This window comes from Diorhabda carinulata, chromosome 2 (assembly GCF_026250575.1).
Source record: "Diorhabda carinulata isolate Delta chromosome 2, icDioCari1.1, whole genome shotgun sequence".
NCBI lineage: Eukaryota > Metazoa > Arthropoda > Insecta > Coleoptera > Chrysomelidae > Diorhabda > Diorhabda carinulata.
Window position 1 is genome coordinate 4,366,358 of NC_079461.1, and position 25,289 is coordinate 4,391,646.

General features: G+C 34.7%; 2 protein-coding genes across 2 annotated transcripts in view; one reads left to right on the forward strand and one right to left on the reverse strand.

The window, feature by feature from the left end:
- The window catches only part of LOC130904142 (uncharacterized), a 96,249-nt gene that overhangs the window by 51,176 nt on the left and 19,784 nt on the right, over positions 1-25,289 (forward strand). Inside the window, exon 4 of the mRNA XM_057816729.1 lies at positions 9,890-10,048. Coding sequence (XP_057672712.1) covers positions 9,890-10,048 — 159 coding nt within the window. The remainder of the gene's footprint in view (positions 1-9,889; positions 10,049-25,289) is intronic.
- The window catches only part of LOC130904141 (uncharacterized), a 33,212-nt gene continuing 25,309 nt past the window's right edge, over positions 17,387-25,289 (reverse strand). Inside the window, exons 6-11 of the mRNA XM_057816728.1 lie at positions 24,964-25,211; positions 23,073-23,221; positions 22,800-23,017; positions 22,322-22,734; positions 19,967-20,241; positions 17,387-17,512 (exon numbers count right to left, since the gene is read on the reverse strand). Of these exons, the coding sequence (XP_057672711.1) occupies positions 17,506-17,512; positions 19,967-20,241; positions 22,322-22,734; positions 22,800-23,017; positions 23,073-23,221; positions 24,964-25,211 (1,310 nt within the window). The 3' untranslated portion in view covers positions 17,387-17,505. The remainder of the gene's footprint in view (positions 17,513-19,966; positions 20,242-22,321; positions 22,735-22,799; positions 23,018-23,072; positions 23,222-24,963; positions 25,212-25,289) is intronic.

The following is a 25,289-nucleotide window of genomic DNA, read 5'->3' on the forward strand; positions in this document are numbered from 1 at the left end:
TAAAATTAAAACCGCATTTATCCACTTGGGTTTAATTAAATCGAATTACGTAATACACCCACTATATAATCATGCATGTACGTGACATACATTTTTAGTACATCCTCCTATAACTATATTATTTATAAATAATGTCTCAATTAATCGATTATAAATCGATTTTTAATTCGAATATCTATAATTTATAATTATTATTGTAAATAACGACACGTATATTATAATTTTAATTTCATATTGTTGCATAATTTTCGTTTCTATTATGATCTAAATATAGTAAAAACCGTAACTTTTTTTAAAAATATTCTCTGGAATAAATTAACCGTTCAACATTCTTATTTTATACAACATGGTGAGTCATAACCTCAATATTCTAGAATAATTTATTCAGACAACCTTTAACAGATTCGCTTCAAGTTTTGTCATTGAAAGTCTGAACGGGTTTTTATATAACTATTTTGAAAAAGTGGACAATGTATTTACAAATAAATAAGATCGTCGTTGGAAATTGATTCGTGTTATAATATACGAGGGATTTCTGAATTCATGCGACAATCATAAACATCGATGAAAAATTTAGTTGAAGAATAATTAACAAATCAATACTTGTAAGTTTTAACTTAATTAAAATAACGGACACCGTTTCGCTTGTTGTGTTAAAATGTGTATTATTTTGAAATTCAGTTAATGGATTATGGGGTGGGGTGGGTGGAAACTTTTGACCGGTAGTGTATACTGATAGTATACAATAAGGTTTTAATGTCTATTTCGCAGGTTTTTTCCCAAAAGTTTAATCAACGAGTAGGTGTAAATGTTTGTAAACATTATGAAAATTAATAATGCAGAATTATCAATAAATTTTCTAACATTAAAACATTTCTATATTTTCATTTTGAGTCTCGTCCATTAATTCAATAAAAATTTGAGCGATTTTTCTGTTAAAACTCCCCATACCACTTTCCCACATTATCATAATTAGTGCAATTTCAATCAAGTGACTACAAATAACATCTATTCTATTTTTTTCTAATAAAAAAAACTCAAATCACATTCTAATGTGATTTAAAAATATTTAAAATGTGAGTATGGGTATTACATTAGCTCTCGCTTTCGCCAAAATGTTATATATACTAGGCGTTATGATATATGGATCCGAATGATTTTATTTTCTTGGAACTAACAGTTTTTTGGCAGTTTGCCCTGCGGCTCGAAATAGATTGTAAATATTAACTTGTTGATGTTCTTGAATAATGTAATTCAAGAAATAAAAAAAATCTTGAATATCTATATAAGGGGTTTTCCAATAAGAGGTGTTATTTTGATATTCAATGAAAAATGCCATTTTTTGAGATAAATGATCGGATGTTTATTTCATTATAAAGAGGAAGGTATGCCGTTAATAATGGAACACAACATCAGCCAAATGACCGCCACGACTGCGCTTACAGAACCATATCCTTTTCATGAAATTTTCCGTAACCAAATTGCAAAGCGGCTGCCCTATGTCCTCGATAGCCTCACGAATTCCATCTTTCAGGTCTTCTTGAATCGATGATGGACTGTTGGCGTAGACCTTATCTTTCTTTGTTGGCCCCAAAGGAAAAAGTCGCAAGGTGTTGAATCACAAGATCTCGGTGGCCAATTGTCTCTCTTCGAGAGATAACACGGTCCGGAAATTTTTCACGTAAAAGATCGATGGTTTCGTTGCTTGTGTGGCACGTAGCGCCGTCTTGTCGAAAGTAAACGTTGTCCAAACCAATACCATCCAATTCCGGCCATAAAAAATCATTAATCATCTCTCGATAGCGCAATCCATTCACCGTAACTGTTGCTCCAGTCTCATTTTCGAAAAAGTAAGGTCCAATGACACCGCCGGACCATAAACCGCACCAAACAGTCACGCGTTGAGGATGGAGAGGATTTTCAACAATAACTCTTGGATTTTCCGAGCCCCAGATTCGACAATTTTGTTTATTGACGTAACCACCAAGGTGGAAATGGGCGTCATCAGTTAAGATGATTTTTCGATGAAATTCCGGATCATTTTCATGCATTTCAAGGACCTAATCAGCAAAGAAACGACGTTGTTGATGATCGGCCGGCTTGAGTTCTTGTGTTAACTGGTCTTTATAGGCCTTAAGACCCAAGTCTTTATGCAAAAAACGGTGTAATGACGTTTGCGGAATGGCTAATTCCAAAGAACGACGAGGAATGGACAAACCTTGGTTTTCTTCAACACTTTGGGCTACAGCAGCAATATTCTCAGTTGTTCTTGAGCGAAGTGCACGGGTTTTATTCTTCACATCACTAACTTGTCCCAACAGCTCAAATTTTTCCACCAATTTCTATATTGCGGTCCGAGAAGGAGCTTCACGTCGACCCGAAAATGTTTTAGTTTTACGAACCGTCTCTGCCAAACTTTCACCATTTTTATAGTGAATTTTAATAATTTCAATGCGTTGTTGAAGCGTGCATCGTTCCATTTTCATGAATGGCGTAGTTTGTACTTGTCAAATGTCAAAAAATGACAGCTTCAAAAGTGACATTTACCGAAATAGCGGCCTGTTCAAAATAACACCTCTTATTGGAAAACCCAGTATATAAAAATGTTTTGCTGTTCGTTAATCTCGCTAAAACTCGACAATGGCTGGACCGATTTGGTTAATTTTGGTCTTGATTTATTCGTGGAAGTCCAGAGAAGGTGAATAAATATGAAAATTTTGTTGTGCCTTGATGTTTTGTTACAAATTAAATTTTTTAACGCAACCATAATATTTAACATAGTCGTTAGCGTATCCTACTGGAATTGCCTGGATTACCACGTCACAATTAGCAGTTAAAAGTAGGTTCAATTGTCAGCATGCTGAGTAATCAACCTCGACTGTGCAATGGTGATGAATAACGTAATTATAAAGGGAAAATGCAAAGGAGAGGGTGTTTTGATAACGCGTATACCGATAATTCCAATGGATTTACTATTCGATTTTAAACGCTTACAATTTCCGGTACACGTCTGGACTTTGCGATGACCATAAATAAATCGCAAGGCCAAACGTTGAAAGATTGCGGAATTAACTTGAAGTTTCCCTGTTTCGCGCATACGTCGCTTTAAATTGATTAACAGACTGTATCACGATTGTGTGTGTCAATATCAAATTGAAACCTTTTATATAGACAGTATTTCAGGAAAACTCTGTTTTCTAAGTAAGCATCATCATGTGTAATAATAATAAAACGTAGCTCCATACACTTTTCCTTTTCCTGCGATGTTCAATAAGTTCGATACCCTTTTTATAATCGTCAAGCTCCTTAAATTAGGCATTAACTGGTGTAGAATTTGCTACGAGGTAAACGGAAAGTCAAGTTTATGAATCGACTTTAACTGTTAGCGCCATTCACTTTCGGGGCAGACGAACTGATACGCTTCAATTAACATATTTTTGTTCATAGCCAACCATGGTTTGCGTTAGTCTAAAACTCTCGCCAGTGGTTGCCATTCTCTCACGATTTGATACGCGACATACTTTTCAACGTGGAACGTCACCAAACATAAAAATACCCGTTTTTATTTCAACCTTATCTATATTCACGATTTATAGTTTAAAATTACCTTTTACAGTAATTACGTGTTTTTAAATTGTTCGCTATATAAAATGTAAGTATTTTTTCGATAGTTTTTATGCGTATTAAGGTTGGAACATAAGTATTTTGAAATTTGTTAACTTTTACTAAACAGAAAGTTTGGAAACCAATCGCGCAGTTTATTTGCGATGTTCATGGATGATAGACTTTGAACTACCGACATTTTTTGCTCTTTTTCGTTATTTTTGTAATTTGTTTGGTATTGTCCCATGCTGTTTGCTGTACGTTTATCATTAGTTTCCTATCGTCTTCGTCTAGTTTTTCCACGTAGCATAAATTTGTTTTTATAATTAACAGTCGTGATTCCACACTTTTCATAAATCCTGTATTATAATTTTGCTCAACGATGTGTGACTAATGCTATACTGTTACTTTCATTCTCTTCTCTCTAATTCGAAAAAAATAATCTATTTAAACTACTTATATAGTTGTTAATCCATTATATAATATCTTCTGCAAGAATGTGTGAGAATCTAAATAAAACATTGTATAAAATGTCGTTTTTGGTTTATAAACCTTTTAAGAAATTAACGAATTATGAAAATTAATGAGAGTTCTTTGGAATTTTTGTGGTCAGATAAATAAGTGTCACATTTTATTGCGTTATAATGTATTTTTAATTTTTATAATCGTAGTAAACAAAGATGAGACTGTGAAAACTAATTACGGGTGCGAAGTGGTGTCTCACGTAAAAATCGAAAGTAGAAAAACTTGTGCACGTCATAGAATGAGTGATAGGTCAATCTAGAACATAGTTACCACAAATGGAGAGTAGTTGGGAATTGAGGAAATGTAAAACAATGACTTTTCCAATAGTATTTATGTACACGGGTTGTATGCCACATTTTCCATTATAATATCGCACAAAAAATCTGTAGTAGCACGAAATCTTATATTTCTATACTATTTGAAGAGGTCAACAAGATTAACACCAGCAATACGAGGTCTGGCTATCAAATGACGAGATTGGTTACGAAAAAGGGTTTTATTCTACATTCGAATGCTCCCCTTTCCTCGCCACACACCTTTCCATACGTTTTTTCCATTGATAAAAGCAGTGCTGGAAGTCTTCTTTGGTAGATCTTTTTCTAACCTTTCAAGGAAATCTAAGCAGACCCGTTGACGCAAGAGCTTTTGGTCAGGAGTCAGATTTTTTTGCACCAACTTTGCACAGATTCATGTCATGTGTATTTCCTCGTATAAAATTTTTCTAACCGTTTCTTTATCGGCGTTTACAGCCTCGGCAATCATCCGGATGCTCATTCGATGATTTGCACGCACAATTTGATTGAATTTGGTCACTGTTTCCGGAGTTGAAACAATCACAAAGTGACCTGGGTGCTGGGCATCTTCAGTGCTCTCTCGGCCCTTACTAAAGCGCTTACACCACTTAAAAACACGCGCACGAGACAGAGAATTGTCCCCATAGGCCTCTTGCAACAATTTATAGCATTCAGTCGGAGTTTTTCTCAATTTAACGAGAAATTTGAGATCAAATCGTTGCTCCTGTTTTTCATCACACATGGTTTTCGGCACGAGAAAAAAACACAAACCGCTACTGCACAAATACTATAATAGTAACGGAAACGTATTTTGGGACGTTCAAAGACAAGATATCTAGATACCCCACCCGTCTAGGGCGCCCTCTAGGCGCGCAGACTCGTTATTTAATAGCCAAACAATTATAAACATATCGTAAATTAAGTCGTAGTTTTTCAATTAGAAATATTTCGTCTTCAGCCTCTTCTCTAAATCCTTCAACATTCTCCTTCGTCAAAATCTCCGTCTTTTTTGCGTGGTATCCTGCTGACCGTCTCTTCAACCAAGCGACATTTTTGCGCACGGTGAGTTCAGATCTCAACATTGAATGTGTAGTCAACAAAGTCGAAGCCTTTAATGTTAAATTTTCAAAATAAACAAAATTCTTTATTATTAAGGTTTTAAACTACCCACTGCTGCATTTGCAGACTCTCTTAGTTCAAATGGAATGTCTGATTCTCTATCTGACGACATTTCAAGTAATTACTTCTGACTTGTTACGATTTATTTTGAAAAATCGGCCTTTTTGGCCATATTTTTTCACAAACAACGTTCATTGTTGTTAATTTTAATTCCTTCCGTGATTCACTGAAGGTGCCAACAGTATCCTTGATGTTGTAGTTTATCCAAAATGTTTCAATACAAGATTTGTCATCGGTTTTCTCATCAGCTATCGGGAAGGTTGAATATCAAAAACTCCTCCTAAATCATCGATCGTGAGCAAAAGCGGCTTTAAACTACGGAAAGCTCCCTCATAATCAAGTCTTTATCATGTGAGATGCCTATGCCTTCTCCAATCTTTCCAACAAACAATAGAAGTCACGAAACGTGCCATATTCCTAGTGAACAAATCCTATAATTAAAATCATCAAGTTATGTAAGATGTCTATGTTTTACGTGCTGTAAATTAGAGCAATTGTGTCCAAAGTGGTTAACATCTTTCTCAGACGCGGTATGTTGCTATAAATGGTTGTTAATCATGACGAGAATTGTTCAAATTGTGACAGGAGTCGAATAACAAATGCTTTCATAATTCATAGGTATGGACGGCCGTTGAAGCCGTCGTGCCCCACTTGACGTTACCAAAGAAGTCGCTCAGGCGCTTTGGCTTGAACCCTTTGATGTCGTTAAGCAGGTTGTGGGGTTTGCCCAGGTGTTTAAACCGCGCCCGTGTGAGTGCAGGGCACTCACAGACAAAGTGGTCTGTAGTTTCGTCCTCCTCCATACACCAGCGGCACTCCGGATCATCAGTGATGCTCATGGTGTGAAGGTGACGTCTTAGATGGCACTGTCCGGTCAGAAGTCGGGTCGCTAATCTGATTTCGCGCCTATTTAGCTGGTGTAGTTGTTTGGTGCGAAACGAACGGGGTCCATCTGTACGGGCCTTCGCTTGTCTCATACCAGGCGTCTCCATCCATCTCTGTCGAGCTTGCCTTGCTAACGAATGATAGGAGCAGTATGTTATCTCAAATAACAGGAAATTGAAAAAGGTCACCAATTTATTAAACTGTCGTCGTAAAATTTGAGCTCTAAATTATATTTATGTTTACACCTCATAAAAAAATCTATAAAACGCCCGACGTTTTTTACACATACAAAATCTTGGATCATTTTCCGTTCTAAATATCAATTTGTTGTGTCAATAAACGGAGTAAATTGAACATAAAATTATCTATCACCGCAACGTTATATCGATACTTATTTCGATAAGATTTTTTGCAGAATTTGCATTTTTATTCGCAAAAATAAATTGTTGCGGTTGCCATTTGGATGAACCAAGTTTTATTTTAAAATTTCAATGGTTTCGGATGAATGCATGAAGGAAATAAATATCCAATAATAACATATTATCCTTGTGCAAATAAGATATATTGTTCTCCTTATTTACTTACAGTTTTTAATCATTAAACCGTGGAATAAAATTGTTTATACACACTGTATATCTTTCTTCCTTAATTTATTTGAACACTATTCACTAATACTTAACATTTAATTTATTTAATATACACCGATTGGTTTACTTGTCGTTATTTCGATTCCTACGGCTAATATAGCCGCGTTTTATATACTATCATCAAATTCTAGAATCTTCGATTCCTGGAAAACGGGATCAAAACATCTACAACAGCACACACAGATGTATGTATAAGGTATTGATAAAATGTCCACGAAATACAAAAATTCGCCCTAGCAACTGTCAATATAGATGTTACTCTCACCCCGAGCCGTCTAAACGATTTGCAAGCCCGAGACGTGATCGAAAACATCGTTATCACCACCTGGATAGTAGACGACTCGTTTCTTCAAGCCCCAAGAGAAAACTTCCCCATCCCCCTCTTCTGCTACTAGCAATTGCTTACCAAGAGCTCCCTTTACTTTTTTTTAAAATTCCCATATCGCCATTAGGTAAAATCTCAAATCCCATATCACCAAACGTTGGCCGGGGTTTCCTTGGAACCGAGTTCATCAGTTCAATAACTGACGATACGAAATAATGCAGCCGTAACTGAATCCACCCCTGGATTCTCACCATCCTATTTATTAGAATCAAAATCGATCAGTATCTAAATTAGAGAGTATTCGTTACATCCACAATTCAATCTTCTTTTCATCCAACATGAATTATCGTCAAGCGTTTCCTCTATTTGATTATACTTTTGTTTCACATTCTGTAGATATGTGTAACCTAACACCGTTCCTCGGATGAGGGGTAGTACATAAAAAAAATTCACTTTAGATATCACGCGTATCTTCAATATTCAATCAACTAACTCTACTATAGGTTCCTTGTTTATATATGCTTATGCAATCATTCTAGAACATTGTAAAAACTTCTTAAAGTGTCTTTAGGTAGACAACTTCTGTCCATTTGCAGTTAACTTCTCTTTCTAGAAATATATAGAATATAGTTCACGGTTACCAACACTTATATTTTATGAAATTTTTTGATGAATTTGATGAATTTTATGTTTCATTTGATAGAATATTAGTTTAAAAACACCTATTTTGCTTTTTGGGAAAAGATTTTGATATAAAAAGATTTGAGAAGTATACATGAAATTAAAACCAGCGCCTTTAGATGGCGTGCGACTGTCTACCCGTCACTTTACAAATCAATTTTAATTTCTAAATTTTTTTATTGTGTAAGTAACTGTGGCTATATTCTCGTAATAATACAGAGTCACCTGATTATATGCTGTCTTTATTATTTATATTTACGTAAATATTTTTTTATCTGCAAACTACTTTAAAGTTAATATGAATGTGTCTGTATCATAGTATCTTCAGAATTATTTTTACTACATGACCCCAGGCCATATATAAGTATTACTTAATGCCTATTACTTAATTCGTGAATAAATATATATTATAATCAGTGTTTGTGAATGTTTTATGATGATTAATAGTGATGTTATGTAGCTGAATATACAATTATCATAATTTTTATCATTTTTTAACAATATTTGGTAACTTTTAATTGATACCAATCAATTAAAATCACCTTCCGAATATAATTTTTGTTCAGTTCTATTCAAATTAACGCCAATAAATCTGTTACCACCCTTTGGTATGATCTTTTGATCGATCTTAAATCGAAATTAAAAAAAAAACCAAAAAAACTTTCTCTATATAAAATTAAGAATATAATTTTGATAATCTATACTACAAGTCAAAAATATTTGCCCACCCCATAATCCTTTTTATGATTTATACTTTTTGGACCAAGACATCTTTTTGTGAAGTTCCTATACGAATTATTGTTTTCTTTCTCGAAAATTGAGACTTGTAAGTTTTAGAATGGGTAAAACCCAGAAACTATCGGTTGAAACGCGTGTATTGATCTCAAGTCTTCATAATCTATGCATCAGGATCTTTGGTCATGGAAAACGTTCAGGGCGGCCTCGAAACACCACAACCGCTTAAGATAAATGTATTAAATTAAACGTGATCGAGGACTCACGGGCCCAGAAATAGTAGCTCACATCAATGAATCTAAGAGATCCGCCTTGAGTACTTCTACAGTGGAGAGGAGATTGAGAGCAGCTGGCCTTTTTAGAACGATGGCAAGTAAATAAACCTCTTTTGAGACGTCAAAATAAAATTAAGAGCTTGCAGTGGGCCAAAGATCACAAAAATTGGGCACTTGAAGATTGGGAGAGAGTTTTATGGAATAATGAGTCAAAATTGGAGGTTTCTGGGTGTGTGTGTGTGTGTGTGTGTGTGTGTGTGTGTGTGTGTGAAGAGTGTTTGTGCGCAGGTCAAAGGAAGAACGGATGTTAGATCCATGTGTAATCTCGAATGTAAATCACAGCGGAGGCTTAATGATGGTTTGGGGATGAAAAAAGCTGTGCTAAGGGTATTTGAACGAATTGAAAAGGAAGAATGTACTGATAGTCATGATTTGGCCGTCACAGTCACCCAACCCCGATTGAGTTGTGGGAAAAATTTGACTGGGGACACTATCAGCTATGTTCTAAGTATTTCCAATTCACATCTTTGGAATATCCTGAAAAACGAATGGAACCAAATAGACGACGACTATTTGTTGAAATGCCAAAATTGTGCACCGAAATATTAAACACAAAAGGGGGTGACAAACTATAGGGTCGGCAGAAATTTTTGACCGGTAGTGTACTTTTTTTAAAAGTAAAATTACGTAAAATGACCACATATCGAAAAATTTGTTACTAATTTCCAATAATTGTTACAGGGCCGAACGAGAAAAAGTAAAAGTGAAATTTTTTCAACAATCGAAACCTCTGGAAGTCGACTTACCGAATGAGCCTATTTTCCCAGAAACGAATTTCCTAATGGCGTCACCGGTAACAATTAGCGAAACTAATCACGTGGTTTATACTAGAACCGAAAGGTAGGATCAGTTTATTGTCGCTCATTTTTTTGATACGTCTCCATTTAAAGTTATTTAATAACTTTGTTAGGTAAATATCCTGAGCATTTTCTGTCATCAGATTTATGCGTAGTTTGAAATTGTGCGTTCGCGGTTCAGAATTTACGAGGATGGTCCCAGAAGTACCTGACCCAACAAAGAAGACACAAAAATTTTGGGAAAAAATATATTTAACTTTCCAAGTAATCTCCTTTTACCTCCCAACGATTTTCAATAAATTCTATACCATTTTTATAATAAGAATCGTCAAGCCTCTCAAAACAGCCATTAACTGCCGACATAACTTCTTCAATTTTGGGAAATCTTTGACCACCGAGCCATTTTTTCAAGCCTGGGAACAGAATATAATTCGAGGAAGCTAAATCTGGCGATTATGGTGCATAATTCATTAATTTGGCCATTGCAATAACGGATGTGTGAGCTGGTGCATTTGTTTAGCCACATGATGCTGTTATTGCTTGATTTCGTCGCTCAAACGTTGCAATAAATTCGCATAATAGTCGCCATTGATAGTATATTCCTATTTCATCCCACGAGCACCCCAAAAAACCAACGCCATGACCTTGTCTGCAAATGGAACGGTCTCTGTCTTCTTTGGAGCCGGTTCTTCTTTTTCAGTCCATTGTTTTGTTTCGGGTGTGAATTGATGGACTCAAGTTTTATCCTTGGTTATGAAATTGAATAAATTCGGCTTTATTTCTGTAAAACATTGCCGAACATTCGATGGAAACATCTTCACGAAGCTGTTTTTGTTCTATTAAGTAAACGCGGCACCAATCTTGCTCCAAATTTGCCATGTTTACAAATTCACTCAAAACGTTCTCTATTCATGGCTGCCATACAAATATTAAACAACATGGCGTCTTCAAACTTGAAATATATGCTATGTAGATTGTGTTCTTCTTCTTCTTTCTCTTTCAATAGGACCAGGTCCCGTTCAATCCTGTACGTTTGGTCCTCTTCTTGGATCTTCCTGAGAAGCTGAATTCCAGCTTTCGTACCACCTCTTTGGTGGTCTGCCTACAGGTCTTGTTTCATCTCTGTGGTTCTCTATGTAGATTGTGTACTTTCTATCTCAGTGGTATTTTTCAAGCAACTACCGCCATCTCTAAGTCAGGCCAGGTACTTCTGGCACCATCCTCCTATAATCCTTTGTTCGTGTAGCACAGATTTCTAGTTCCGAACGTGTTCTGAATACGTCCAATAATAATTTAAAAAACGTGCTAGTTCTCTTTATACTTACAAATATCAAGAATTCAAATTATAATTTTAGATGCTCATAAATCGTTCATCGTTTTTATTTTTACTGAACGATTCAAAAAATTCCAATTTGAAGATAATATTTGTTATTTTTAGTTGAATCCCTAGAGATCCTGACCGATAATTCACGAAACTTAACCTTAAGTTCGTCTTTTTAGCGCTAAATTCATAGATTACGTATAAGTATAAATGTTTTATCCTAAACAATCTCATTGATCATATTTTATCTAATATGATATTAATTTTTCGAGCATTTTCGTTTTTGTTGACGAAATGAACATTAAATTGCTTTTCAAATGTTTAGTGCCTGTATTGAATCGTCAGTATTTTGGAAATATAAAATACTAAGATTTTTTAAAACGTTCAACGGTAGTTAATGACCTACATCTAATTTAAATCTCGAAAATACAAATGCAGCGAGACATTTCGAAATAAAATCAAATATTATCAAAAAATAGAACCAACTCTCTGCAGGTGCGTCACAAATAATTTGTATGCGCCACGATTCCCGCTAAAAGCAACGTTTCCGTTTCATCTAGGTATGACGTACCTAATCTTATAGGATAAAGGGTCAATATTTTGTACAAAGACTTTTTAACTTTATAGACTTAGAATTTTCTTTGAAGTGCATTTTACTGATATTGATTAAATTTATTTACTTTGGAAATTGCGTTCCTCGTTAATGTAGTCACTTGACCTCATTAGTTAGGGATCCAGTTCAAGTGAATAACTTCATTTAATTTATATATCCATTACCGACAACAACGATACGATATGGCATTTTATAGACGTTCATTAAAATGTCAAGTAGTAGTTCAAAGGATTTCTCGAAACGCAGTATTTGAAAGATAATATTTTGTTAATTTTTCGATTTTTACGTTGTATTAGGTTGGTTGATAAATAAACTTAAAGGTGTATGTACATCGAGGTAATTTCTTTTGAGGCAATACTAAGTTTTTTCTATAAATAACTAATGATAACATTAGAACAAACAGAAGCGACAAAATCCCGTCAATAGATACATGAAAATCAATAAGTAAGTCAAAATCTGCGCATGTGAATGTCAAATGATGAAGGAAAGCGGTCAAGGTATCGAGATATCTTGAAGTGCAGGTAGTGAACATTGATTGATTAAATAATAAAAGTAATTTGAAATAAATTATTGAAAAGATCTATAGAAAACATAAATAAAATGATTGTTAATTATTCAGCGTTTTTTTCATAGCAGATTTATCTGTATATATAAAAGAAAATCAAGAGAGAGATTCTTTGGTATATTTTGGGTGGGATTTTATTTGGAATTGGTCCTGATATAGGAGTTGCTCCTCTGCAGGGCTGTGGTTGTGGGTTCTGTTCGCGATTACACTGCTTCGGGTTGAAAAAAGAACAAAAAACGAACGGCCAAACTGAAAATGAAGAAAGAACAACAAGAAAGCTCCAGTCTAAAAAAACGGTTCTTTCCAGTTCAAAAAGAAACATACAAAAAACAACAAAAAACGCAAAGTATCTGGGGACATATTTTGTGATTTTTGTATGTTTCTTTTTATCGTAATAGTTTTTTTTTTGTTTATTTTCAATAGGAAAACGGGTAATTAGGGGGCGGACGGGTACAGCTCGGCCCTATCATCCGCCATTTGACTGGTGAACCGGTCCACCAAGTTACAGAAAATCTGCAACAACGACAGGTGTCTGAGGTAGCGTTTCATCTAATATCTACGGGAGACTTACCTAAGAACTTACCTTCGTATGTTGTTGCTAGTAGCCGAAGGGCTCGATAGAGGATTTAACTTTTGGGCTTTGATGCGAGGAGCCGTCTATTGGCGAGCCAGAGGGCGAGAAGAGTTTCTTTGATAGCAGAATTGTCTGATTCGATAGTACGAATCACAGGAGGTTATTTAGACGGCTTGGAATGGGGGTTAGGTCGGTATTGACATAAACGGTGTTACTGGGGTTGAATAGGCAGTACCTAAGAATGACGTTTGCTCTATATTCGGGAACGCATGTAGGTTTTAAACGTATGAAGTAAGGTCGAACCGATTTGAGTAAAAATTGGTGAGGAGATAGCTTAGAACCAGTGACATGAAACGTGGTGTATAACAAAACTTAATAAATAAAAAAAACGGACAAATTCATCAGTTAAACCAACAGTCTAACTGTTCATTTGTAAAACCAAACGCATCTGACATCTAAACCTGATGTTAATTTGACAATTAGAAGATGACGGTTTGATATGTTTGTTTCGAGTTTCTATTAATTTATCGTGCATATTTTATCATTAATAATGCCTTTTGACCAAGTCGATGGAATCTTTCTCGACAAAGCCGTTATGCAACTAGGTTTCGAAACATTGCGAATGAAAGGACTGGAAAAGGACAAGAAATTGCACGTGGAAAGCGTCGTGTTAGTATGGTTCTACTTTGTGCTTCTCAATCATAAGAACTAAACGAGGCAACCCGCGAAACTGCTCGGTTGGTAATGCTCAAAACCTCAGGGATCAACAACTAGAATTATTGATCTGAATCGAGTTGCGTTTCGAGCGATGGCGTAGCACTGATTACTGCGTACTGCCACGCATGTGCTGCTTTAGTCGAAGAACGAGGATTTGATCCGACATTAAAGGTATTTATTTCGATGTGCCTGGCTTACCAGCGTACAATTTAAGACTAAAAGTTGGCTACGTAGTAGAAACATAAGTCAATCAAAATTATACAACAGGACGCGTTTGGCGGTAAGTAAATTGATGAACAATGTGATTTACGCAACAAAATGAAAATTCGAAGATAAGGAAGTTCTCTTTCCGAGGATCCCGATGATTCCAACCGATTTTTCGTTTTAGTTTAAACATAATCATTAACAAAGAACAATCCTTGAAAGTTTGTGGTCGGAATGTTCTTGCACTTGATAATAAAACTTAAAATGTCGTATATCACAAGATGCTTCATTAAAGAGTGCGACCTAGGGATCAAAATACCTGCCCCAAAAAAGAATTATTAGGATACTCGATTTTTTTTTCATATTTATTATTGAAAATTGAACTTCTACAAAATCTAAGGTGCGAGGCGGAACAAAGTTCGCTGGTTTAGCTAAGTATTCCATGCAGATTGAAATTCTGTGGTCCATAAAAAGAATGAGATGCGGTGAGATCGATGGAATGTAATTTTATTACATCGACATATTAATCTCGAAAAAAATAATCAAGAAGAAAGAATTATTACAATGTATTCAATCGTTCGTGTGTTATTTTTATAATACAACTTTTTTTTGATATTCTCTTCAGTAATTTTCTTAAATTTCGTGCCGTTAATTAGATTATAGGAATGTTGACGTCACACACTACCATTGTTAGCGCAGGTCAGGGATCACTTTCCAAACAAAGTTTTAACTGCGTCGACGATCGTATATATGTTTTGTCATTTGTGATTTTTTCGTATCTTATAAAACAGTAAACTAATTAAACACTTTTTAAATAATTACTCACTACTTCACAAATTTCGTTTGGAAAATAAACTATAACAATGACGGCCGTGACGTCACGCTTTATTACGTGGCTGAAGACGTTTTCTTCTGTTCCATGTCAATTGTCATTGACATATTTAATCGAAACAGTAACTTATACTTTAGATCATATTTGTTTCATACTGTCAATTCATCTAAAAGCGAGTATATATTCCAGAATTTTCTGTTATTATTAAATTATTTTGTTGCTAGACATGTGTAATGAACACATGGAAAACCTAGTAATGACCTCGTAAAACAGAACTCGTTTCAGGACACAAATAAACCGTATGTTTGAGCTTTAAAAATTTCATCATAGCGTAATTGTATATGCATAGCTAATAAATGACTTGGTAAAAGCGTGGGGCCTTTCAAACAGTGTCGTTACATGTAATTTTTTCGCAATAAATATACATAACAGTGTAATCTTTAATTTTATAACGACTCATAAATATTAATGACAGTTTCAGGTTCAATTTTGCAAAGTGCATTTATAAATAGTGTACGTGATATTTTAAATGTTCGAGGTTAACGTCGAATGTGTTTCTCTCGAAAGTTCTAGTCCCAGAGCTGGCTACGAGAAACGGGGTTGATAAGGTGCGCGCCCCAACTTAGTACATCACCAAACGCCAAACCTCATAACGTGCGAGCGTGGAGACCTTTTGTAACGTGGGGTTTAAACTTCGAATAAGAGCGGTGTAATAGTGCAAGAAATTTTGCAGGCCGGAAAATCCTCGTAAGAAGTGATCGAAAGTGCCGGAAAACTGAAAACCCTCATAACCCTCATAAAGTGTAAAATCTGCGTATATTTGAAATGAAAATTTTCCGTATTTGGCTTAATGGAAAATTATTTTTGATGTCTCCATTCAGAATATCTGTTTAGGCCACCCGAATTAAAAAAAAATCATAAGGATACGATGAAAACTCGAGCCGCCGTTAACGACGCTAAAAACGGGCTTCTAATTTATTTTTTTTTTATATTCATTTACTGCGCCGAATAACAATTTATTTTGATCAAATTTTTTCTAAAACTTCTGGGAATAGTTATAGTTTTTAATAAACAAAAATCTAATAAATCTTCAGATGACTTTTCCGGCACTTTCGATCACTTCTTACGAGGGTTTTCCGGCATTCAAAACGCACGTTATGAGGTTGGTTTCAGCCAATTTTTCGACCTGTGCTGAACTTAAAAGGAGGCGTTTGGTGATGTACTAAGTTGCGGCCGCCCGTTTACGAGCAGAAATGGCGCGCATCTTATCGACCCTGTTTTTTGTAGCCAGCTCCTCATCTATTCTTTCAAAAAAGATGCCATCAGGAGTGTATTCAAAGATTGTTTACTAACTATAAATAGCGGCTCCTTTTTAGGTCATACGTTGGCGGGTTTTAAATAAAGTCCAGGAGGAATCGGCGCGTGAGTATCGAAAAATATTCCACCTCAATTTTTTTATGTGTTCCTCTTCAAATTGCCTTACTGATGATATAAATGAATGTTACCATGGGGCAGCACTGCGTCATATTGTTTAAACAATTGCAAGGAATTGTTATTTTTCAACCGAACAATTTTTGTTTTTAACATTTTTATGTACCTTGAACTGTTTTCGAGATAGGGGGCTTAGAACACGCGGCCAAAGAATGATCTAATATCAACTTTTTTTTATCAACTTCTGGATCAAATTCATTTTTTTTTTTGGTTATTTACCTCTTCTCCTTTTTTTTCTTCATCATCGTCGTCATCGTCACTCTGCTACAGAATTTCAAGTTCCTCTTTATTACTTTCTTCAACGACATTTATCTCCAAGTCATTAATGATTTTTGGGTGAAAGGTTCTATATATATACGTCACACTTTTCTATTTATTCACTCCTTTTCCTGGATAGCTCCATATTTTATTCAATTCCTTCCTTCTAGGTCCTTGAGGATCATTCTCGTCTTCTTCTTCTTCTGTTCTGCGATTGATACATCAATGCTTTTTTCTGCTCCATCCTCATCACATGTCCGTACCAGAGCAATTGCTTAGTCTGTATTCTCTCTGAAGTAACGTAGTCAAGAAAAGTCTCCAATGGCGGCTACAACATACTTTCCAAACTTCAAGAAAATACTTGATGGCCAAAAAGGAATGAAAACTGGTTTAAATTCCATTTTGGGTATTTTCTTTGGCCCAATATTCCTAGGTAGCTGACTACTAGGTTTTTAAATGATAGGATGGCTCACTGACTCAAAAATTTGGCGTCCACTGGTCTACATCGTCTAACCCGATTTATTTGCAGTTTGGGGTGTCCTGGTGTGCAGATATTTTGTTTTTGACATATTCATATCCAAACCCCATTTTGCATATTCACAATTTTGGTAAAGTTGATAGTTTTTTAGATGAATAAGGTGTTAAAACACTATTCTAATTGAAGTGCATACCACACACCTACATCTTTACAGTTACCCATCAGATGATTCAGGTAACTAAACTTGAAAATATTGAAATTTTTCTTAACATTTCGATTTAATTTTTGCATAAATTGGAATTTAACTTTTTCCAAATGAAACAGTTCACTAGGTAAAGGAACGATTTATTCATTATACTTGAAATACAAAACACCGAACAATCTAACTAGAACTGTCTAAAATATTTAATCAAAATACAATTGTTGGGCTTATCAACTGTATTGTTTTTATTTCCTGAAAATACAAATAAAAAATATCAAAATTATGAAAATCTCTGACTAATAATAATGCAAATATCTAGTTATTTAGGCTTTTTCTGATGTCAGTTCAAATTTGTGACACTAAATATGAGCAGACGACAAAAAAACGATAAGCGGAAAACTAAGTTCCATATTACGAAATTCTCCGCTGTTTTTGAGAAATTCGTTGCTTAGCTAACTTAAAAAAAAGAGCAATGCAAGTTAAATGTGCAAAATCCATAATTAAACGTTCCGTTGTTCAATGATAGAAAAAAAATTGAAAAATTGTAGTACGATACGAGATAGATGTTTATCGACGAGGCGGCGAAGGAGCCGAGGCAAGAATATCTAATATAGTACCGTAAAAACAACTTTACGGACGTACATCGTTTATATGTGTTTTCGGTTTTAAATGAAAAGCAAAATGATACAAAAAATATGTAATATCATATGTGCCATTTTCCAGACTCAAGTTAGTACTGTAAAGTCGACTTTACAGTACAGTATGAAAAAAAAAAGAAATTTTCGAAGGAAAAAGAGTAAAAAAGCTTCACAAAAAGACAAATGATAAAGTGCTCGACTGATGCTAATTAGATGTTGCGGAATAGATTAATTTTTCGGAAAATATCTTTTCTCGGCAGAACACTATCATTGGCGAAAAATTATAGATTCGTGTCGCCTCGTTAGGTGGTCCTAAAAGATTAAGTGCTCTTCTAATGCTAATTAGGAACTAACACTGCCACATTTGCCTATAAGCTCAGGATAAACTCATTTTTCCATACATCTGCCAAAAATTCTAGGCTACATGAGTTTATAATTCCTGGCCAACGATAACGTCCTGCTGAGATTCGCCAAAAGTCATTCTTTCCATGACATCTGACATCCCTATCACTATTTATTATAAACTAACTAACTCCGCTAAACATGCTCGATATATATATATAGAAGAAACGAAATTTCTAGAAAGCTAGAATGTAAACGAATAAATAACGAAACTTTCCTGGAAGTTATTTCAAAAAGAAACAATGTAAATAAATCGCTTCTTTTGATAAAAACAAACATCAAACGAATTCGTGTGTATATCAAACGATCCGCGACTTGGTCAAATTTTAGAATTCCATTATAACCGGACAGGACCGAGTTTACGCTCTATGTCGTGGAGTTGTTCATATTTAATTAGCGCTAGTCGAGCACTTAATAACTCGTATTTATGTGAAGCGTTTTTATTCTTGGGAAATATCATTGTACAACGGAGCATTTGATTGGCATTAAACTTTTTCCAAAATTAGCAGGAAAACCAGTTTCTCAAAAATAGCAATAATTTCAAATTTGTCCGTAAATTTATAGCTGTTTCGTATTTTTGTTTGAGATAATAAAATCCATTGTCTTGATCAAATAGCGCATTCTTTGAAGTTTTCCTATAACTCCAGCAGGGAATAAAAGTATTTCCTAGTATATTAAAACATGGTACTCCATCATGTTTATATATATTCACCCATTTACCATTTAGGTCCATAGCCTTGCAATTTTTCTCCAATTCTTTCATTACCTTGCTTTTTCTCTACAGCTCTGATTTTGTTTTCCTTTCTAAGATCTTCTTCCACTACTTCCCCGCACCGTTTTCTTGGTCTACCTCTTTCCTCTTGCCCTCTGGTATATTTCATGCAACTCGTTTCAAGAGTCTTCGTCTACGCGCTGATTGGTGACTCATTGAAAAGTGTGTAAATTTCATGGTTTGATCTTCTCTCCAATCCTCACACTATCTGCTTTCCTCCAAAAATTCTACTCTTCCAGATTTCCAATGTCTTTCGTCTTTATCCAGGTTTCACAGTCGCGTGTCAGGGTGGGTAGTATTTCATCATGATATAGAATATTTTGGATGATTCGTTGGATCCGAAAATAGATTTTGTAATGTAGAAATTCATTTTTCAATGGTGGTTTGTTGTTGACGAGACAGTGAAGTTTTCTTAATGATAGGTCTATATTATTTTTTATGTTTTTCAAAATTTAGGTCTATACTAAGTTGATGGTATTCATACTAAAGGTACTGCTTCATTGTGTGTTTCATTTCTTTCAGATTGTTTTGTGTGGCACTGAATCAAAAAAATTTTGCACATTCGGATAGAGTCCTCGTTGCTTGTCTATTTCCTCTTTTCCCTTTAAACCAGAAAATGATGGTACAAACATAAATTCGACGATGGTATCTGTATTTTTGCTTTGATCAGCAATTTTTGCAGGTACATAGGAGTTGGAGAGTTCGCAGTGAGTCTGTAAATTCTTTAGAGTGTGAAAAAGTGACTTCAGACTTTCCTTCCGTGGTGTTCATACTTTTACTTACCTGGAGTTGATTTTCTGCTTACATACAAGTCTTTTAATTGTCTATTGAGTTTATGAGGATGAAATTTTATCTTGTTGATAAAAAAAATGACTTTAAATATCTAATACTTACTTATTTAGTCCACTCGTAGATACATTGTGGACTATCAACTGACTTCTAATGTCAATTAATGATTCGGTCATTGTTTTTAATGATTTTTCAAAAGAATTATATACTTGTAGCATTTCATTAAATGATGTCATCTTATTGTAAGCTTGGTATATATTCAAAGTTGATGTGGCGCATGAAGAACTCGCCAGGGCCGACAAAAATAGCGATTGGTTTATTTCACCAAGTTTTTTATGGAAATCTCCGCGCTGAGTCAATTGTTGAACTTTGGATTCCTGCTGTTGACCAATATGTATTAAATAAATAGTGTTTAATTCGGAAATTTATTTGTCCAATTTAATCGTTAATAAAATATATTTTTTGAAATATAGCTCAAAATACTAAGGCGCTCATCCAAAGAAGAATCTAAGACAGTTGAAACCAATTCTAAATACAGACTGACGTGAAAATGGGTATCTAATTAAATCAGACAAACTTTTCATTTCTTCTTTCGAGATATTTTCAAAGATTTTTAGAAGATGCCACAAATTTACATGAAAACGACTCTAAATAATGTAGTAGAACTCAGACCAGTTCTAAATGCAGACTACGTGCAGTGGTATCTCAAATTCTGTCTGATAAACTTTTGTGATCTTTTTTTGAGATAATTTCCCAAACCATTATTAGAAGATGACAGCGTAATATATAACAACGACTCTAAGTAATGTTGTGTAATAACTGAAACCAGCTTAAAATGCAAATTGAGTAGAGGAGCATCTCAAATTCAATCAGACAAACTTTTGTATTCTTCATCAAGATGTTTCCAAAGATTTTGAGCAAATAACACAAAATAAACTGCCAAATTTTGAATAAGTCTCTAAGTAGTTCTGCAATACAACTGAAACCAGCTCTAATTACAGATTGGACATGAAGGATATTTCCGAAAAATATTGTTGAACACATGACCACATATATGAAAAAGGCGTTAAGTAATATTGTAGAACCACCGAAATCTTTTGATTTTTATTTTTCAATATATTTTCGTATACTGCCCAAAACACACTCCCACTTTGAACCATCTCTAAATGCAAATTGTCGTGGGGGAGTCAAAAGGATAAAAGATTTTTAGATTATTTTGACATTTCCAAAGATTTTTAAAAAGTAACACGAAATACACGACCGCATATACAAAAAAGACGAGACTGGTTCAAATATAAACTAGAACTATGCTATAAACAATTTTATTCTTAAATTATAGTGCTGAAATTTTGTCATCTCTCCCGAAGCATTCGGATGACTTTTTTGCAAAAATTTCTCGGTTTGTTACGTCGAATCGCATTTCGCAAAGTGCTTTTTTCAATGAACCAAATAAACAATAGTCGCATCGGGACTATAAGTAGGGTGCTCCAACGCAGTTCGTATATTCGTCTGACGTTGTCTTTCAGCGATATCGTACTACGGATTGGAATATCGCGTCGATTTGATCTGATAGACAGGTTTCACCGTGTTTTACAGGACGTTGTTCAGAGAGAAAATCGACTGCAATTACTCCTCTCATGTCCAAAAACACGCTACACTACAACTTCGTCTTTCTTTCCCCCACACCATAGATGCGCGTTTACTCTCCAAATAAATTACCCAAGTTTCGTCTGTGGTGAATATTTAGTGCAATAAATTTTGTCTTTCCTCTTCATACCGCTGCGGGAGACGCGTCCGAATTTTCCAGCGTGTAAATTTTTGGTGGAAATTCAATATCCTTGGCACTCATCTGGCTGAAATTTTGCGATAACCGAGCCGTTCATGAATTATTTGCTACATTGTTGCGCAATTATTCAGCCGTATCGCGTACAGTACTGCTCCGATCTCCCAAAATGACGTTCTCATCGTTTGTTCTAGCACTTTTCGTCATTTTCAGAAAGCGGAGCACCATTCATACAATCGAGTCTTTAAGAGGCACTCATCATCGAATTGCCCGAGAAAGTTTGCGCAAAAGACACTGGTACATCCTTCTCGTTCATGGCTAATGTACGCTAAAAAGCTAGGTCTTAAAGTTTCGTAACATTAATATTCAGCGCATTCACTTGTACGACACCAAATTTTTCGCGCGTGTATTCAAAAATTCCGATTTGTATTTGAACCACCCTCGTAGCCTTTTATTACAATTAAAACCAACTGTAAATGCAGACTATTTTAATCAGACAAGAAGTTGCCACGTTTACGAAAAAGTCTCGAAATGATACTGCAATACAGCTGAAATGAGTACAAATTATGGTCTCAAATCAAACAACAAATCTTCTGATTAATTTTTCGAAAAGATATTGCGATATTCCTAATATAATTTTTTCAACTATCCAATTGGTATTAAAGGAGAATAATTACCTCTGCCGGTGTAGAATTAGTGTTGTCCTGTCTTGTGCCGTACGTATCGGATCCCGGGGTATTAGCATTAATTCTGTTGGTTCCTGCCATCTCATTATTGGGATACGCAACATAATATATATGATGGTTACGGGCACCAACCACCCTTCGAGATATAACGCGAGATATGGCGTGATTTATTACAGCTTGTCGTGGCGTAGCTGATGTAACAATAGGAGTACTTTGAACACCTGCTGCTGGAGTACCAACAGAGTTATTGGTATAAATCGCTCTGGGAATAAGGGGGGGATTGAGTTGTGCGGGTCTCGATAATGTTAACTTGGATATCGGTACATATATAGTCGGTTTATGCAAGTTAATCGATGCGGAAGGTAATGGATCTCTTTTGGGAGGTAATGATGTCGTATTAAGTGCTGGAAGGAATCGATAATGTCGCAATATAGAAAAATGGATTTAAATTTTGTCTCTGAGTACTCACGAACTGGATTTAAATTTTCTTTTTCAAGAGACAATTCTTCATCAGGTGCAAATGTCTTTTTCGAACTTGTAGCATTTTCTGTTTCTTCTTTGGTATCACTTATTTTTATAACTTCATCTTCGACGTGATTTTCGGATAGTTTGTTTTTTTTGGACGTTTGTTTTTCGGTGAATGTCGTAGATTTTCGTTTCTTATCGTTGTGTTCGTTGTCTAATCGCCTAAATAGAATATATGGTTAGGAATATATGATTTTTTTGTTTCGGAAACACTTACGTGAGTTTCCTCTGGACGTATTTTACAAGTTCGTAACACTGAATCTTGAGACGCATTATTGGTTTAGGATTACAAGCAAAACATTCCCAATATTCGCTATCACGAATCGTTGTAAATTGCTTAGATGATACATTATTTTTTATGCAAATCTAAAAAATTTAATTTTCTTCCGTTACGTAATTTGAACGAATGGTAGTTTTTCAAGAAATATTTGAAATGACTAAAAACCAATTTTTGCTATTTTGTGAAATAAACGTGAGCTTTGTATTGGTATATACTCGAACCCCATGAATACCTATTGAAGCTTTTTTGCGTTTTTTTTTTATTTTTTTTTACCTCTGTATAATTGTCACGTCTATCTCACTTTTTTTTTCCATATTTCCTACGTTTTTGGAGGGTTTCCGATTTTTTCTGTTTTCGAAGTTTCTGCCTTTCTCATTTTTTTTCCGTTTTATTTTGTTTTTCTCGCCGCTCTTTGTTTTCTTTTGAGGTTCTCATTTGATTATCTAGTCTTCCCTAACTTTTCCTAATTTTTGTATTTCTCCCATCTTTTTTTGTTTTACAATGTTTTTTCCCTGTCCTATCTTCTTCGGCATAATTTTCCTGTCCTTCTGCTTTCTTCTATATAATTTTTCTTCTGGTTGTTTTTTCTTATTTTATTCAGTCCATTTTTCTGTCGTTCCTATTTCTTTCTGAGTAATTTTTCTGTATTTTCCTTTTTTCGTTTTTTTTTCCTTTCTCCGACTTCTCAGTTTTCCTTTGATTTTATTCTCTTTCCTGTCCTATTTGGTTTCTTCTGAGGTTTTGTCTTGTTATTACTTTCTCAGTTTCTTCCATTTTAATCTGCAATTCCGTCTTTTGATTTATTAGCCTTTCCTATCTTTTTTACTATTGTTTGCCTTCCTCTATCTTTTTCTGTTTTTCATTTACTTTTTCTGTCTCTTTTTTTGTTTTATTCTTCTATTCTTATTTATATTTGTTGTTTCTCTTATTTTTGGGTTTTCTTTTCGATTTTTCAGACTCTCCCTTAAGTTTCTGCATTTTTGCCATCCTTCAACTTTTTCTGTTTTTTGGAGTCTTTTTTCTGTCTTTCCTATCACTTTCTGTATAATCTATATAATTGTCTATTACAACTTGTTGTTCATAATTTTTATCTATCGTTCATCGTATTCTCAGGTTCTCTGTATTTTTCTTTCTTCCTCAGTTTTTTTCTTTTTTTCTGTCTTTTCGATTTTCTCTATTTTCTTCTGAGGTTTTGTCTTTTGATACTTTGGACAATTCTAGATATTTCTGTTTTTCCTATCTCTCAATTTTTCCGATTGTCATCTCTATTTTTTCCTTCTTTTTCTGTCTTCCTTAGTTTTTTTTATATTTCATTGCGTCTTTTTGCCTTTCTCTGTTTTCTTTCAAGGTTTTGTTTTTCGATTTTTCATCTTCTCCCTACATTTTCTGTTCTTTCGCTTTTCTCAATCTTTTTCTGTAATATAGTGTCTTTTTCCTTATCTTTTATCTCTTTCGTATAATTTTTTCTACCTATCCTATCGTTTTCTGCATATTTTTCCGTTTCTCTGCTTTTATCAGTTGTTTCTCTTATTTTCGGTTTATTTCTCTGCATTCTTCAGATGTTTTTTTTATTTTACTCTTTCCTGGCTCCCTCTGAGGTTTCCTCTTTTGATTGCTAGTATCTCCCATCTTTGCCCCCAATTTCATATAGAAATATATAGATTATAATCTCTTCGAAACAAATCGATTTCGATAATTTTTTTGGTTGTAAATTTAAGGGGGTTGAAAAAAGTATTTTAAATATTTTTTGACGATCTACCATTCCCGTAATTCGCTATATTTGAAAGACGAAATATAATATATAATTTGGTTGTTTGATTTTAATCACCTTGCAAAAAACTTTAGGGCACTTGTTGCAACAAAACACTTGCCCGCCTTGGCCACACCATCTACAGTACATCTCCATGCCGTCCATATCGATACTGAAGGTACCGTTCATATAAAAGTCGAAACATTCTTTGCAAATGATGACGCTCAAAATAGGATGGACAAACACGTTTTTGAATTCGGTTAGGGCACTACTCAAGTGTTTGCTGCACGACGTACACTCGATTCTTGTATTCTGTATTCGATTACCTGGTAATAAAATTTTAAAATAATACTAAAAAATTCAATGTTTTGACGCGAAAAATGGAAATTTACTGTATTTTTATG